Source organism: Copadichromis virginalis, linkage group LG1 (genome assembly GCF_057382275.1).
Source record: "Copadichromis virginalis isolate Kocher_CV1m ecotype Utaka linkage group LG1, C_Virginalis_male_GT1.1, whole genome shotgun sequence".
NCBI classification, from domain to species: Eukaryota; Metazoa; Chordata; class Actinopteri; order Cichliformes; family Cichlidae; genus Copadichromis; species Copadichromis virginalis.
Window position 1 is genome coordinate 8353012 of NC_140618.1, and position 17768 is coordinate 8370779.

Here is a 17768-nt window from a genome sequence, read left to right on the forward strand (position 1 = left end):
AGATTTAGCCGTTTAAGCTTTTTAAGGCTTGCAAAAAAGCATATGGTCAAATACCTGATTTCAGTAAATCACATTCACATTCACTAGTTTAGCACATTCTCTTTTTCTTCGACTTCAGCTTACAGTAATTTTCAAACAGTCCCTTACTATTGTCACGGAAGATCATTACTTGGAGATTGATGTAATCAATAGCACGCCGTATCTGACTTATTGATAGGCATGCATGAATTTTAATATGATATTCTGCCTGAGCATTTGTTTTACTTTTAATTTGGTTACAGTTGCAGGACATCTAGCATAAACCTAGCTGCTGTGCCTCATAAATTTGTAAAGTGAACAGTAACGTCGGTTGGCTGAACTGTAGTAAGGAGGCAGCACCTTTTTATGCCTTCAATGCACGGTCAGTGCAACTGAAATAAAAGCCCAGTTAGCCGATGAATCTATTGGCTGGAAGGCTTCAGGTTCCTGCGCACTGGTGATGAACCACTCTCATAAACGGTGCTCACAGTGACTCCACACACAAACCAAACGGCGTGGGAACATGTCGCAGTACATGCTGGCAGGTAGGAAATGTTCGGTGTCTTTTTTAGATTTTACTAATTTTGTCAATGAACAGTCTGTGTTTGCTTTAATTTGTACCTTAGTCCCGATGGTCTATTCTTCAGACAGGGAAACATATCAGAGCATAACATCGTTTTTTTTTTATTTGATTGCTTGTTTGTTTGTTTTTTCCACTTATGGCTGTTAAAAAGATTTCAAACACGAAAAATAACCGAGAGGAAAATAGAAACAGCTTTAAAAATCAGTTTGTTTTTGCACTGATACATGAACTGCAAAAACAGAGTGGGAACGTATCCTGGTTACAGTTGTTTTAGATAATTTGGTATGAAGAAGATAAAACAAATGGATAAATAAATAAATAACAATAAAAAAACAACCTAGGGAGTACAGTGATCTTAATTCAGTTATTTGCATGCCATTTAAAAATGTTTAGTGTAGGATTAGCTATGATGCATACCATGTCAAAATGCACACACGTCCTTCAGGATTAAAAACAAGAAAAAAAGAAATCTGCATTAAATGCTGATTTATCTCTACTCAGGTTTCACCATCACATCAATTGATTGGCAATAATGTCCACTGGCTGGTCAGGCTGACTCATATCTTAGAGCAATCCCATCAGCCTTTAATTTTCAACATCACTGCTGCATCCACCCACTCTGTACTGTCATGACTGAGGCAGAGTGAGGAGCTCCCTGCTCCTGGACTTTGACAGGGCTGAAATTGATCTGCTTTGATTGTGATCCCATCTTAATGTAATAAGTGAATAATTGTGGTAAGTAATAATTGTGGCGTTAAAGGGTGCAGAGTGCGTTGACTCTCTAAGTCTCCTGTGATAAGCAATTTTATAGATGTGAGGGAGACACTCCTTTTGGGGGTAAGACCATATACCTCTTCATAGCAAAACTGTGGTGGACCTACTCTTAATACTTTCAAAAACACAAGTAATGGTTTACTGTTGGCATTGTTGGTTGTTTACCTCACAATAATCATGCTTACTGCGCTGTCCACGAGTGTGTTTGATGCATGAGTCATCTCAATACATTATCCCATTATCTGACATTAAATCAGCATCAGGGCTCTGTTTTAACAGCTTCAGTCTGTGGTTGTTTTGATATTCTTTCATGTTTTAAAGGTGTTTAAAACACCAAAGTGGACTTTTAGCTCATCATAATAACTTGATGCAAACGAAAGGTGATGTTACAGTATGCAATAACCTGTTTTATTTTTTAAACATGGATGCTTCTAAGATAAATAAAAACAGAAATAATTGATCTTACAGCAGTGCAGTGCTCCCTTGGATCAAAAATGCAACTACAACAATATAAATTATACCGTTATCATGATGACAATTCCTCCAGAATGCAGCCACAACAAGATGTTTTGCAGTAACTTTGTTTGTAATGAATATGCCTTCAATTTTCTGAGCCTTCAGTCAAACAAAATCATTTGCTTCACATTTCAAATACCTGTATCTATACCTGTGTGCTTTGATTTCCTGTTCCTTTCTAGTTTTTGCATTTTTACGACATAATATTAATGTTTTATATTTATACCTTTTTTCTAGTTCACTTGCAGATCCTGCTGGCTGTGGGTCTAGCTGTATTCTGCTATTGTCTAGTTCTTGGCTGCATCCTTTGCTATCGCAAAAGGAAGAAAGCCTCATTGGAGGACAAAGAAGCAGTTTTTTTGTCTCCTCATCCTGCAGAGTGTGTGACTGTGACACTGACTCCTTCTCCCTGTACGCAAATTGTGAAACAGCAATATGAAGAATTGGATGGGGATGTGTTTGAATTTTCTTTCTCTAAGAGCAGCTCTTCTCCCTCTGAAGATGACCTCACTGCTCTGCCCTTTGACTCCAGCCCTACCAGGTCAGCTGACCTGGTAAAATCTCCTAGATCTTCTTTTCCACTGCGGCGCCTCAGCACTCCTGCAGTTCCCTGTTCACCTAATAAACCTCCAAGACATGGCCGAGCCTCTTTGCCTTCTCTCACCAGGTTGAGTTTTGTGCCTAAATCCCGTCGAGCAATCGGCCGGCGCTGCACTGTGACTGGTGAAAATTTTATTTACAGTGAGAGCAGTTGTCTGACGGCAAGCGCCGTCAGACCTCCTGTGGAGGAGGGAGAGCCTTGTCCATCACAGTATGGCTCTAACTCTCTCTCCCCTCCCAAACCAGCTCGACTCCTTCACTTCTCCGTGGTCTTCTCTTCTGCTTGTGGCACCCTGGTGGTCAACATCCTAGGTCTCTTGGGGGTCAGTCGAAGGCGCAGTGGGGTGTTTGTTAGGGCAAGCCTTCCTCCACTTTGCCCTTCCCCACAGCAGATATCCTCACGACGGCGCAGCCTCAGCCCAGAGCTCCACAACCAGAGCTTTGCACTGCAGGTGAGCTCTGTGGAAGAGCTGCGGACCTGTACCTTGAAACTGGCTGTCTACAGTAGGGACTTCTCTGGTCTAAGAGAGGCTGCACTGGGGATAGTGGAGTTGCCTTGTGAGAAGTTGGACTGGGAGCCTGACATTGCCACCACCTACACCAGGCAGCTCTGCCCAACTAAGAGCAAGCTGAAAAAGGTATATGGTGAGATGATTTGATCATGAAATTTATTTGGCATAGGTATTACAATTAAAAAAGGGGCAATGCAAGTTCCAAAACACAACAGATTGTCCATAAAAGCTTCTCTGACCCTTATGCTTGTAGAAAGTGACTTTAAACACTTGAACTTGAGATTAAAAGAGACCTAAAATAAATGCACAGTACCAGGGAGCATAGTGAAATACCATAGAGAGTATGTGGTAATGCTTTATCTGGTAACAATACCAAACAAATGAAAATTATTATTTTTTAAATATCTCCTAACAGCATTCAGGACTTTTTTCCTTCAGTGGGCTGGTTTCAGTCATTATGCAAATGTACTGTTTATAAGATTGGGGAAACCTGCAGTCAGCTGAGACTGAAGAAGTCACTTGTATGAGTGACGAAATGTTTCTCCCACTAAAAAACGCTACGGCCAGATGAACAGAATCAACTTTTGGAGACATGCAGGACTTTAGAACGTCAATAGAAATAAAGAGCACAAAGTAAAGAGTTACATCTGAAACTGTCTCTTCGCCACCTGTGTTTGCTTAGAAAGTATGAAGCTACAGCCACCAGATCGTTAGTTTAACAGAAATCAAAGGGAAAACAGACAAAATGACTGGACTGCTCACTCAAACTAAGATGCAACAATTTTCTAATGAGTATATGGGTTCTATTGCTCTCCAGTCATATTAAATGCAATTTAATGTAGATTTTGCAAATTATAATCAAGCAGGAAATGGACAGTGCTGCCTGCTAAAGGTGGACATCTGGGTGGGGAGTCCTTGAGTACTTACCCAGATTGGCATTTTGGTAACCACCAAAATCTAGGGCAGTTAACAAACCAATGCCAACTGTTTAGATACATGACTACAACTGTACACATGATCAGTGATGGTATTTTAGAGGGGGTAGTTATAAAATCTCTCTTATTGCTTCCTGCAAGTGATTCTATTTTAGATTTCCTCGGTTCATTTAGTTGCCGTTTTTACCGTTCAAGTGTAAATGCATTTTTAGTGATTAATTTTCTGTAAATCTTGTGAAAATGCTATTATTACAATATATATGTGTGATGAAAGTCAGATATTGTAGCAGCCCTGGGTGAACGTTTGTTTTCAGTGAAAAAAAGCAGCATTATACATGATATGACACATCAAAGTCTGCAGAACAGTTGGTTCCTCACATATGCTGCTTGTGTAGCTAAATTAAAAGTACCGTGTCTGCCCTAACTCAGTCAAAATTTCAATCAAATAAATTTACTTTTGTTCTCCTGGTTTCATTGACTTGATAGTATAATTTCAGTCTCCATTTTCATTTGATTTAATAGAAAGGGAAAACTACACTTCAGTCATAAATAACACGTATCATGGTTTTCCCATGAAGGAATGTAGCATCTAATCAGCTCTCCCATTAGCCTGTTTTTCCACTGTTGTTAGTCATGGTGACGCTGTTGTTCGCCACTGCAGAGCAAACAAGTAGAGTGCAGCAAATGGGCAGTGTGCCCACGCTGTGGCCTCTGCGGCTCTGCTGATACTCTGCCAGGAGACATTAATAACAAGCTTTTGAAGGGAGGTGAGCCTAGTGTTTCAGGTCACACTGAGACGTGCTGGATTCTCTTGGGGTGTGCCAACTTGCTTTTTACAGTAAAGTGACAATCAGCTGGGTATACCCACCTCAGTCTCTCACCTTTATACCTGATTCAAACTCTCCACATAAACACACCTTTACCTTCCTCTTTCTTAGTAACAGCAGCTGCCTGGCACAAAGGTGTGTGCATACAAAGCGGGAGTTTACTTAGAAAAAACACAGCTGCTCAGCAATCTGAATAGTTCTTGTGTATTCTTGTTCATGTATATATCAACTGTGCATTGGAAGCTGTAGAAATCTTCTGCATAGATAGTAAAGGGCCAGTTTTCTTTATCAGTGTAATGGGATCAGCTGAAATATTGCTAATCATTCATCTGCATTGCCTTAGTTATTTTGACATTTTATGGGAATGAGGGGCTGATATGTTCAAGCAAAAGTGGAGTGATCAGGATGATCTGCAAACTTTGATTTGTTTCATGTAAATGCACTCTTTGTTTTCACTTTAAATCACAGTCCTGTAGCGTTCCTGGCAAATTTCCACTTTCTCCAGTATAGGAGAGTATAGGAAGGGAAAAATAAATAACATTAGGGAAGCCTTTCTGAAAAACAAACAAAAAACAAATAAACAAACCAGAGAACCGTTTTGCTTGCTTAGCTGGCATTAGTAGCAGAAAGCTGCAGAGTTGGAGTTTCACATAATATTTCCCACCAGGATGCAGAAAGTCTACAAAAATAATCTAAGTATCGTATTATATTGTATCACTGCATCAGTCAGCTGTTACAATTAACTTATTACTTTTCCTTTAATGTAATGCAACTTCTTGTTACATAGCAAATAACCTTTCAGCTACTGGGGGGCAAAAAGCATTCATGTTACAGAAAGAAGGTTAAAAGTACAAACTCTCACAAATTTAAAGTGACCTTTTTACTTTATAGGTTTAAGGTTAATAGTGTTGAACTGGTGTAAAACATCGATTTTTTTTCCTTTCTTATAAGCACTACCTGATGTTCCCAAGTGTGTCACTAAGCTTGGAGGGCCGGTCGAGTGAGCGAGCACTACACCTGTGGGTGAAAGAACACTTTACCTTACTGTATAAAGTGCCTTGAGGCAACTTTTGTGTGATGTCCCGCTCTATGGTATAAATAAACCTGAATTTATCTGATGTAATGGGAAGCTAATATAAGTTGTTGCTTACAGAGTATCAATGTGCAGTCAATTGTTCCTACTTATACACAGAAATTAGGTTGGAGGAAAATATTTCAGAGTCTCTTTAGGCATCTGTTTTTTGGAAATTATTGGATGATTCATAGAATCTGTTTGTTATATAACTCGAGATGATTTACAATTAAGAAGAGACTTTCATAGTCTGTTTGCAAAAATAACAGCCAGAAAATTACATAACGCGATGTTTTCATGTAAAATATAATCTGTGGGTGGAAAAGAATTTGCTTTGGGATTTTTTTTAATTACAGAGAAAATTAAATATTTTTATACAATGATATAGTTGCAAAACTTGATTATGGAACTGACTCCCAAACAATCTCATATTTGCATTAACAATGTAAATCACATATTGTAATCCTGAGTTGTGAGACCTCTGTTCTATTTTACACTTCAAGGATTTTCTTTCTCCAAAAAGTCTGATAAAAATGTTTGTGTAGGCTTCCTGAAGGGACGGCCTACACAAGCCCAATGGCTTCAAACTAATGATGAACATTTGTTGAACATTTAGTAAGCTGTCTTTAAACAGAGTATAAAATGACCAATGCTTTTTGAAAAGACCAATTGTGTCATGAAACTGTGTTATGATCTTCTGCAGTTTTTTTTTTTTTTCAATTTTTGGACTCTGCTATAGTAGCTTTGCATAATTCACAGTTCAAAATAATCCTTCTCTATCTCCGACTGGGACTGATTCCTATAAGGTGACCCTCTTCTTAAAAGCCAACAGCAGTTGGGTGGGACTACTACGTTTACAGCCAGAGCTGTAATGACCATATTAATTATATTCTATTCTAAAGATATCACATAGCGCAAGAGTAGAACTGATCTAAAACATTTAGAACAGGATGAAGCTTTCACTAGGAACTGGGAATTCATTTTTAATTTCAAAGTCTATAAGTGAAATCAATTGAGAGAGCTGCAAGTACTTCTGCAATGTATCCAATGATGACGAGGCAGAAAAGGAGAAAGTGTTCTTTCCAAGTTCTGCACAAACTGATGGAACACTGAATGTAATGAATTCTTGAGACTGTAGACTATGACTAAAATGTTTATGTAACATGTAATCTGATAAATAAGAGGCGAGTATGCAAATAGATTTATAGATAAAATTAAACCAATGAACCTTCCTGCAAATGGGGAATGAGGACCAGTCAACAGTCCAAAAGTCTAAAAGATGGAGAGAATGAGCAGAGGCATTCATATAAATTATATAACCATAATCCAGGAGGGGTTAAAAGGTGGTAGCATCAAGCCTTTTTCCTTGTAGTGAAAGAGAAATAAGATGCATTTCAGGAAAAGAACCCCAACTTCAAAGTCAACTAAATTTTAGTTGACTTTTGTGGTCTTTCATGCCCTTTGGTGTTGCTCAGATGACCGGTGCATTCCTTATTTTTAAAAAATCCACCAGGTTGTTTATTTGATGGCCCTCACTTGCACTTATATTTCTTTGAAACCTTATATTCAAATAACAGCTGCTACTGTAAATGCACTAGAAGCTTAGAATCAACCCCAGATCTTTTTTCGGCTTATTTTGCCAATAATGTGGGGACATGCCTCACTGCACCCTGAAACTGCTTTTCAGTCAATTGTTCAATTTTTTTATGCTCTGAAAACGGGTTACTATGTGTAAAAATGTTTGTAATTCCTAAACAGAAAAAAATAATTGTTAGATTCATTGAGAGGCAAAACTGTGTCATCGTCCAAAAATTTATGGATCTAACTGCAGTACATGTTTGACAGAAAATCAGAAAAAGAAGGATAAACCTACCCACAAGGCAGTGCTACTGAGTGACAGTGTTAGTGACAGTCAGAGGCAGTGAACCAAAACTCACTTGTTGAATGAAATTGACTTCACACTCTGCTACCCAGCATCAGCAAGTCGCTGACGGGCTAACACAGCAGCTTGACAGCAGAATGTGACTCACCAACCAATGAAAGCTAATGAAAGCTGACATGAAGTCAGATTAAAATTTGTATCAGATTTAAAGATGAGCTATTGCTTCTATTCACAGTGCATGGATGTCTTTATTGTTTAAGGATGACTGGTCAAATGGAATCCTCAAGCATGACAGCTGCACACAAAAGACAACCTCTAATATCGATGATTTGATTTAAGTGACTGAAAAAGTGGCGTAGATTTAGCCCTGCTGAGTTCCTCTGGCAGGTGAACCCAAGATGTCGTATGATGTTTTGCAGAAACTTATTCAGATTTAAATTTCTGACCTGTTCCTTTATATTAACAGGCAATGATTCACAGCAAACCCCATTGATTGAGAACTAAAACATTGATTTTCACAGATCTGAGCCTTACTGCTTTGATCGACTCACTCAGTGATAGCACTATAGAAGCATATTCATGAGTACTTCTGGTTTTACTGCTTGAATCACCTCTTTCCCTTGGTTTTTATCCACAGTTCCCCAAACAGATGAAGCAAACATCTGCTGAGTGAAAGACAACTTTTCCCCTTCTTCCTAAGCCTCACATTTCTATCTCTTCGTCTTTCCGTCCTTTCTACCCTTAGAGTGTGAGTTCTCAGGAAACGCTGGGCCGCAGGAAGAGCTCTGTGTGTGTGCCACGGGCTTTGGGGCAACTGTTCATCCTGCTGCAGTACCAGACACTAGCCCAGCGCATCAAGGTGATGGTTCGAAAGGCTGAGAATCTGGCCAAGCTCACAAGGATCCCAGGAGCTCCAGGTGAAGACTACACTCATACCTTTACCCATTCATCCATTCTGCTGGCTAAAGCCTATCCCAGCTACCATAGAGCGAGGGGCAGGATATACCCAAGACAGTTTGCCCGAATGTCGCAGGACTAACACAGAGAGACAGTAAAAACCATTCACTCTGACACTCACACCTATGGGCAATTTAGAATGTCCATTTAAAACTAACACCACTAATTACATGTCTTTGGGCTGTGGGAGGAAGCATCATACCTAAATTACAAAATAGACTATTTTTGCCATTGCCTTCCTTAAAGCCCGATTTTAATCAAAACCATAATTAAAAGACACAGACACTGACTATTGGTGGGAAACTCGTGATAACTCAGCTCACAGTTAATTGATGTCATTGTCAGGTGCCATCAAATAACAGTGGCACTTTATTTGATAAGTTAATGGATTATTATCTCTGGATGTGAAGTACTGGTTTTCTGCCAGATACCTGTGTCATCTTTAATTTCACACTAAAGTGTCCCAAACTGACTAACTAACCCAACTACATTTTGACTTTGATTTTTTACTTTATCAAAGCCTCTGACTTTGTGCATTTTATGTTTTTTACTCTGTAGGCATTTGGTATTACCTTTGAGAAATTCCTCCCAAAACGCTGAACCCAAATTAAATCTGTTTAATCCTAAAGATTACCAAAAGCAACAAACGTTTTGTCCTGCTCGTCCTGCTCTGCTTGTTTTTTGTTTTTAAAAAATCAGTGGTTCGATGTGAATATCACAATACTGAAGGCTTCTGTAATATTTAGATAGTGTAATATTAATGTTGTTTTAGTAATAAGGTGGCAGAGTGGTGCACTGGAATGCACTGCAATGTTTCTTCGTTCCTGACTGGGTTTTCTGCCACAGTCCAGGGATATGCTTGTTAGGTTAATTGGTCACTGCTCAAGATTATAATTATAATGACATTACTGCTCATAAATTTGCCTAAGGTGTGGATGTGAGAGTGTGTGGTTGTCTGTTTCTTGTGTTATGTCTGTGATGGACTGATAACCTGTCTAGAGCGTACCCTGCCTTTTGATCTGTGTCAGCTGGTAGAGGAAAGAAGGAAAAAAGACAACTCTACCCACCCTCAACAAAGCTAGCTCACAAGTGTGTTATGAACATTTTCTTATATGTTAAGTGTGGATTATTAACCCTTTCATACATTTTGCATTTAAAAAAATTGCATATAGTTTTCTCTGCACTGAGCAGTAAAAAGTAAATGTTAGTATTTTTTAATATACAAGTCACACACACTCTACTGCCTGGCTGGTTATGATCTGATTAGTCTTCCGTCCCTATGCCCAGATCAAAGCCCCTTGAGGCAACTGTTGTTGTGATTTGGCATTATATAAATAAAATTGAATCGAATTTAATACATCAGAGGACCAATTTGGACCCAAGGACCACAACCAGTTTCCTCTGGCTTCACTCTTGCCCAGTGGTGTTGGTGAGACAAGCTGGTGAAGCACTTTGAGCATGGGGACCAGGGATCCCACTTCACTTTCACTGTGCCTTGGGATTTCGATGGACTCTTTGATTCACATGTACTGTAAACTTTTGAAGCCTTAGTCTATGTTTTTACTGCCCACCTCATTTTCAAAATGATATAACCCAGGACAATCCAAATTTACAAACCAAAAAGATAGTGAACCCTTATAATAATCATAACATTTTTTTAAACATGTTTTAATAGTCCAGAAAAAATACTAATAAAATGTAATGCCTGGTTGCTCTGTGGTGTATTGAAGTAAACCATGATCTCCTCCAAGTAAAGGAGAAGGGTTAAATTTCCCATTAGCACATTGTAAGTATACAGATCTATTGTTCTGTCTCCTGTTTGCCCATCTATGGTCAGACAGACCAGATCTCTGATTGGTTTGTTATATAATCAGATTAGGAACAAATCGCCCTGGTGTCATTTCCCCCCGTCTGTGCCATCCGATTTAAAGCCTCGCTGAAGAGCAGAGGAGGAAGTAGGAAATTGTGTCAAAGTAAAAACAACAACCTAAACTGACACTTTGAAGCATAAAGTCAGTTATGTGTTTCTCGTGAGCTTTAACATCAAATTACCCGTGTCAAATATATGAATAATGGGCTTTGCAGATGCACGATTGCACATTGCTTTTAGTTTTAGTAAATCGAATTAGTATGCTTGACTGGATTATTGAGATTATGTATTTATAAGTGATCATGCAGATATGCAACAGTTAGAGAAGAGAGGAGAGCAGAGGGAATTTTAAGGATATAAATAAACTGTTGCAAATCATTTTATGTGAATCTAGCAACACAGCCCTGCAGAGAGGTTGCTTTGGTTTGTTAGCACCAACTGAAAATGTTCCTGTAACTGATGTTTGCTGCTCCTTTTTATTTGTTGACATTTCTAGAAAGGAAATGTAATTTAATAAACTGATTCAATCTGATTATAATCATAACTAAGGATGTAATTTTATTCCAACAGACCACTATGTTGTCATTAACTTGCGTCAGGATGGGAAGGTAATTGGTACTAAGGAGACTAAAGGGGCCAGTGGTCCAAACCCCATCTGGAACGCACCATTCCTGTTTGACCTGCCTCCCGGTGACATAAATCAGCTACCACTGGTGCTTGAATTCATCGTCATGCAGGTAGGAAGTTCTACAAAAGTCACCAACCAGTATCGTATTATTCTGAGATCTCTGTCGCATCTTCATTTTCTTGATTTATCTACAGGGGCGCCTCTACACTAAGAGCAGCATTCTGGGTCGGGTGCTGATTGGCACTGATGCTTCAGAGGAGGGACAGAAACACTGGAGGGAAATTTGCAGTCGGGGGCAAATAGAAACTACTCGCTGGCATACCATCCAGTCAGATGCGCTGTAAGAGTGAGAGTGTGAATGACTGACACAGCGTGGGACGCCCTTTGCTGACTAGTGAGGATGATTTCAATAGCTATGATCACAATTTCTGCCAATTATCAAAAAACAATTATTAAATAATAACTCTTCATGATTTTCTATGTACATTGACAGACTTATACAAGTAAAAAAAAAAAAAGAACACCTCATCTGCATCCAAATCATTACATATATTTTAAGCACAGCTGTGAAGCTGTTTTCTCTGTATCAATAATATTTTTAAACCATGCATTTATTGTGATTCTTTCCATTGTGACTTCTTAACCTTTATTCCGTTTTTTGTTTTGAGTAAAAAAAAAAGGGGAAACATATTTAGTTTTCTTTATAGCCACTAGAATTACAAATGAGGGGACATTTTGATTTTAATTCAGCTATACATTGTATTTTCATATTATGTATTATGTATATGCATATTTAACATTAATGAAGAGCAAATTATTATAAAACCTGCACATTTTTCAGACCCCTGTTTTCCATTCTGTCTTACTGTAGCAGCATGACTTACTGTTATTGTGCAGCATCCGTCCATAGCAGCTGTTTTGATGTTTTTGTTACTAACCATTATCTAAAATACACAAGATTACCTACAGTACTTATGATTAGATAAGTAAAAAATTAGGGAGCAAATAACAAAACTAAGGAAACCACTTCTGTTTTTGATAAGAATTTCATATTGAAGATACTAGAATATATATATATATATATATATATATATATATATATATATATATAAAAAAACACCCAGCACGCCCCTGCGGGCGGTTTATCCTTCAAGCTCGGGTCCTCTACCAGAGGCCTGGGAGCTTGAGGGTCCTGCGCAGTATCTTAGCTGTTCCCAGGACTGCGCTCTTCTGGACAGAGATCTCCGATGTTATTCCCGGGATCTGCTGGAGCCACTCGCCTAGCTTGGGAGTCACCGCACCTAGTGCTCCGATTACCACGGGGACCACCGTTACCTTCACCCTCCACATCCTCTCGAGCTCTTCTCTGAGCCCTTGGTATTTCTCCAGCTTCTCGTGTTCCTTCTTCCTGATATTGCTGTCATTCGGAACCGCTACATCGATCACTACGGCCGTCTTCTTCTGTTTGTCTACCACCACTATGTCCGGTTGGTTAGCCACCACCATTTTGTCCGTCTGTATCTGGAAGTCCCACAGGATCTTAGCTCGGTCATTCTCCACCACCCTTGGGGGCATCTCCCATTTTGACCTCGGGACTTCTAGGTTATACTCGGCACAGATGTTCCTGTACACTATGCCGGCCACTTGGTTATGGCGTTCCATGTATGCCTTGCCTGCTAGCATCTTGCACCCTGCTGTTATGTGCTGGATTGTCTCTGGGGCATCTTTACACAGCCTGCACCTGGGGTCTTGCCTGGTGTGATAGACCCCAGCCTCTATGGATCTTGTACTCAGAGCTTGTTCTTGTGCTGCCATGATTAGTGCCTCTGTGCTGTCTTTCAGTCCAGCTTTGTCCAGCCACTGGTAGGATTTCTGGATATCAGCCACCTCCTCTATCTGCCGGTGGTACATACCGTGCAGGGGCCTGTCCTTCCATGATGGTTCCTCGTCTCCCTCCTCTTTCTTGGGTTTCTGCTGCCTGAGGTATTCACTGAGCACTCGGTCAGTTGGGGCCATCTTCCCAATGTATTCTTGGATGTTCCTTGTCTCATCCTGGACTGTGGTGCTGACACTCACCAGTCCCCGGCCCCCTTCCTTCCGCTTAGCGTACAGCCTCAGGGTGCTGGACTTGGGGTGAAACCCTCCATGCATGGTAAGGAGCTTTCTTGTCTTTATGTCAGTGGCTTCTATCTCCTCCTTTGGCCAGCCTATTACCCCAGCAGGGTACCTGATCACGGGCAGGGCGTACGTGTTGATGGCCCGGATCTTGTTCTTACCATTCAGCTGACTCCTCAGGACTTGCCTGACCCTCTGCAGGTACTTGGTGGTTGCAGCCTTTCTAGCGGCCTCTTCATGGTTCCCATTTGCCTGCGGGATCCCCAGGTACTTGTAACTGTCCTCTATGTCTGCAATGTTGCCTTCTGGTAGTTCAATCCCCTCAGTTCTGACTACCTTCCCTCTCTTTGTTACCATCCGACTACACTTCTCCAGTCCGAACGACATTCCAATGTCATTGCTGTATAGCCTGGTAGTGTGGATCAGTGAATCGATGTCTCGTTCACTCTTGGCATACAGCTTGATGTCATCCATGTACAGGAGGTGGCTGACAACTGCTCCGTTCCGTAGTCGGTATCCGTATGGGCTTGGAGTTGGCCTCTAGTGTTGTACGCCACATCCCCATTGAGTTCCTGATGAAGGCTCTTAGGGTCCCATTGATCTTGTACAATTCTAGGCATTCCAGTATCCAGCTGTGGGGCATTGAGTCATAGGCCTTCTTGTAATCAATCCAGGCAGTGCACAGGTTGGTCAGTCTGGTCTTGCATATATATATATATATATATATATATATATATATATATATATATATATATATATATATATATATATATATATATATATATATACATACATACAAAGATGTATAGTTATTAACATCATTTGGGAGCATTCTCATATATAAAAATGATTCTTTAATTATAAAATTTTATTTAGGAATTGTGTGTTTGTATGTGTAGTATACTATCCATGGGAATGCCTACGGTGACTTGTCTTATGTCTGAGCTGTGTACTGTATGTTTTCAGAGGATTAAAAAAAACAAAAATCAATAAAGGATTTTTTTCCAAAGTATAATAAATTCTTATTGATCAATAAAACTGTTTCTTGATGGTATGATCATACAGAAACATATTACAAACGCACTGGTCTAAATAATAAAATTAACAGTGACTAACTTTCATTCAGCTATGACAATGTCAGGTGTTTCGTTGTGCATGCTAGCTCATTACCAATGTCCGTGAGGATTTTGCTACTGTCACAGTACAAGGCTTGTTGTTTCATGTTGGCTTTGAGTTGTAATGTTTACGTTTTAGTGAAGATGCTTTTACTGTTGGAATGTAAATGCTTACAATGCCACGCAACAATTCTTCTACCTGATTTTTATTAATGGCCACCAGGGGGTGACTGTTGTAGCTGAAAAAGTTTTTCTGCTGGCCCTCGGTGTCTGCCCTTTTTGATCTCAGCATACACTTTCCTCATGATTTTAGTTTTTCAGTCACTATTTCCAGTCAGGAGACGTGTGTGACTGAGGGCGTGTCTGTAAAACTATGATGTTGCAAGGAGTAGAAGTAGTGAAGGTGGCTGCATTTAAATACCTGGGGTCAACCAGCCAAAGCAATGGACAGTGCACAAGAGAGGTGAATAAGAAAGAGCAGGATGGAGAGGATGGAGTGTCAGGGGTGGTTTGTGACAGAAGGATGGCATGTGCAGAAGATGAATTGTGAATATATTACATTCAGGCAGGAGGATAAGATTAAGACCACAGAGATGATTCATGAATGGAGTAACAGAGGACATGGTGTGACAGAGAAGGATGAGATGGAGGCAGATGATCAGCTCTGGAGACCCCTAAAGGGAGCAGCCAAAAGAAGAAAATTTAAAACATGAAGTTATTTTGTATTTTGTATTTAGCTTGATCGATCCATTAGTTCTGTCCATGAAGTGGAGCTGACGTTTTCTATTTCTTTTTGAACAACTAGTCATCTGATCCACTTCAAACTTGCTAGTCTGCTTGCTGGGGATCGGGATAGGTGCACTGTTGAGTTTGAGGTCAGTTAGAGCTGTTGCTAGGCAATTAACGGACAAAGCCTGTTGCTGTTATTGCTAGGTGTCATCAACAAAGGCAAATGCATGACCTGAAGAGATGATAACACAGTTCAGATAGTATTGTAGATACTATTGTAGATTCTCTGGCTAATTTGTTTCTTCACAGATGATGTCACATGTCTTTGTGGCTGTGTGTTGATGCTAGTCCAGATACTGTAGCTTAATTAAGCTACAGTATCTCGTTCGTGTTTCTCAGGTAATTACCTGAGAAACACGAATGCTTGCTCAACATTTCACGATAATCCATTCAGTAGCTGCTGAGAGATGTCGCTTAAAGAGGTCTTTTGAAACTGGTAATTGCATTAATCACATTGAAATGTACAATTTACAGCCTCACAGCCCTGAATTAAATAAGTGGAAGAAAATAGGTTGATACATTTACTGTGACGCTGAACAGCTGTATGACATCCCTGAAATAAATACTGGAGCAGCTCCAGTGAAAAATGGTGAATAACTGACTAATGCCCTCAGCCATTATTATGACTTTATGGGAAAATGGAAACGTTTCTTTTTCACTTCACAGCTCAAGGTTCTGTGCTCAATAAGAGAAATGTAAAATAATAATAATAATAATAATAATAATAATAATAATAATAATAATAATAATAATAATAATTGTGTGTCATTTTCCCAACTAAAACTCCATAGAGACAGTCACTAAATGGTAGTTAGTAGATTGAAACCTGCCCCCTGGACTAAACCTGGTTGCATTCAAATTATGTGGTGTTGACAGAAATGTGGTAAATGTAAACTTCATGACAAAATCTTCCAGTCACTGTTTCTTGTTGCCAGCATTGTGACGTCCACCCAACGAGTTATAAATATCCATAGGATGTGCAATCTAATGGTGATGCAATCTAGCTCCTGGGGTGATCTTATGTCATATCAGATCACCAACTGAATGTGACTGCTATCACACACCAGCACACAGAGTTATGTCTCAAGTGTTTGTGACTTGCAATATCATGACATCGGAAACTTTAAGGCCAGTTGGCTGGAAAACACATTCTTGCACCCAGTTATACTTATCATATCAGGTCAGGCTTTGTATTCTGCACCTGATCCATGAAGTGGGGCATGAAAATGCTGTAGATATGTTTGAAACCTCAGATTATATTACATATACGTGGTCCCATGTAAAACCTTAATTTGCTTGATTTATTCAGTATATTTATTTTCAGGTAAGCATGGTTTTAGAGCCTTTTTTTTAGCTTTTGATATAACTTAATATATGCATACTAAATGTAACTGGTAAATAATTTAAATCTACTAGTGGATTATTAGTATCCTCTGTATTCCAACATATGTTAACTTTACTTGACTTTGGATGTTTTTCCCCCCCGAAGTGTTTCTGTGGTGCTGTAATGGGAATAAATCATTTGAACATGAAAGCACATAAACCTTTTTAGTGAAAAGGACACAAATGAAACCTGCTGGTGTGGGGCTGTAAAGCATTTGATACAGACATGCTTCTCTTTCTCCATTCCTCTGATCTGCCCACTCTCCTGAGGGAGACTAAATAAATGAGATTTTGCTGATCTGTTCGCAGTTCTCTCTGTGTGGGCCTGCAGCAACTCTGCCACTCAGGTTCCCTGAATCTGTTGCTGAGAGACAGAACATTTATTACTTTGAAACCATTAAGATGTGTAAGTGAAAGAGATAAGTCCAAATAATAATCGTAAAATGTATTATCTTCCTGTTTTCAACGCAAACCTGATTACATTATTCTGATATGATCAGACACTCATTTCTAAGCAAATAGAAACATTTATATCTATTAATCGTTGTAACAACCTGGCTACCTATGACTTAACAGATGAGCTGAAGTTAGAAAGAGGTCTCATCTTTTTGTGACACATCAGTTTTATATTAGTAATAATAAATCAAATTATTTACTATTAGGTAGACAGATGGGAAGCAATGCAAATAAAGGGCAGGCAAAATCGCAGTACAAAAAAGTAAAAACCAAAAATACACTAAAACAAAATGTACTAATAACCAGATGAAAGTTAAAGAAAATGATCACAGAAAACACAATAAATGGTAAATGACAAAGAGTTAAAAAGAAATTTAATGGATAAAGGAAGCAGGGAGTGTATTTACAGAAAACCTTGATTGAATAATTTGTGACAGGTGGTGCAAAAACTAATTTGGCAAAGAGTTTATTGGGACCAGCATTAGGTATACACTGTCTTGATTTATCATTAATTGATTCAGCTAGTTTTTCATATCTTGGTACAACAGAATTGACCCTTAATAAAGTATCGTATTGTAACAGTAAACAACTAATAACCAATGAAGAGTTTCTTATGTGAAAGTGGTTCTAAATTTCTCTTGCCTTACATTGTGTGTGTGTGTGTGTGTGTGTGTGTGTGTGCGCGTGCGTGCGTGCGATTTTGCTACACAGTGAACCACAAAGGCAAATGTTGTAC

At 39.3% G+C, this 17768-nt stretch overlaps 1 protein-coding gene across 1 annotated transcript; it reads left to right on the forward strand.

Annotated features, from left to right (window-relative positions):
- Nucleotides 1–461: 461 nt before the first annotated feature.
- Nucleotides 462–12235, forward strand: LOC146718280 (synaptotagmin-5). The gene is made up of 5 exons (XM_085467678.1): nt 462–563; nt 2129–3129; nt 8465–8636; nt 11117–11283; nt 11369–12235. The coding sequence occupies exons 1-5, from the start codon at nt 542–544 to the stop codon at nt 11516–11518; spliced, it is 1512 nt and encodes a 503-aa protein (XP_085323804.1). The 5' UTR covers nt 462–541; the 3' UTR covers nt 11519–12235.
- The last annotated feature ends 5533 nt before the right edge of the window (nt 12236–17768 follow it).

Excerpts from the sequence above, each read along its gene's own strand:
- LOC146718280 (XM_085467678.1), top strand. The coding sequence starts at position 542 with ATGTCGCAGTACATGCTGGCAG. Across the intron at positions 564-2,128 it reads GTCGCAGTACATGCTGGCAG|TTCACTTGCAGATCCTGCTG; the intron begins GTAGGAAATGTT and ends CCTTTTTTCTAG. Across the intron at positions 11,284-11,368 it reads TTGAATTCATCGTCATGCAG|GGGCGCCTCTACACTAAGAG; the intron begins GTAGGAAGTTCT and ends ATTTATCTACAG.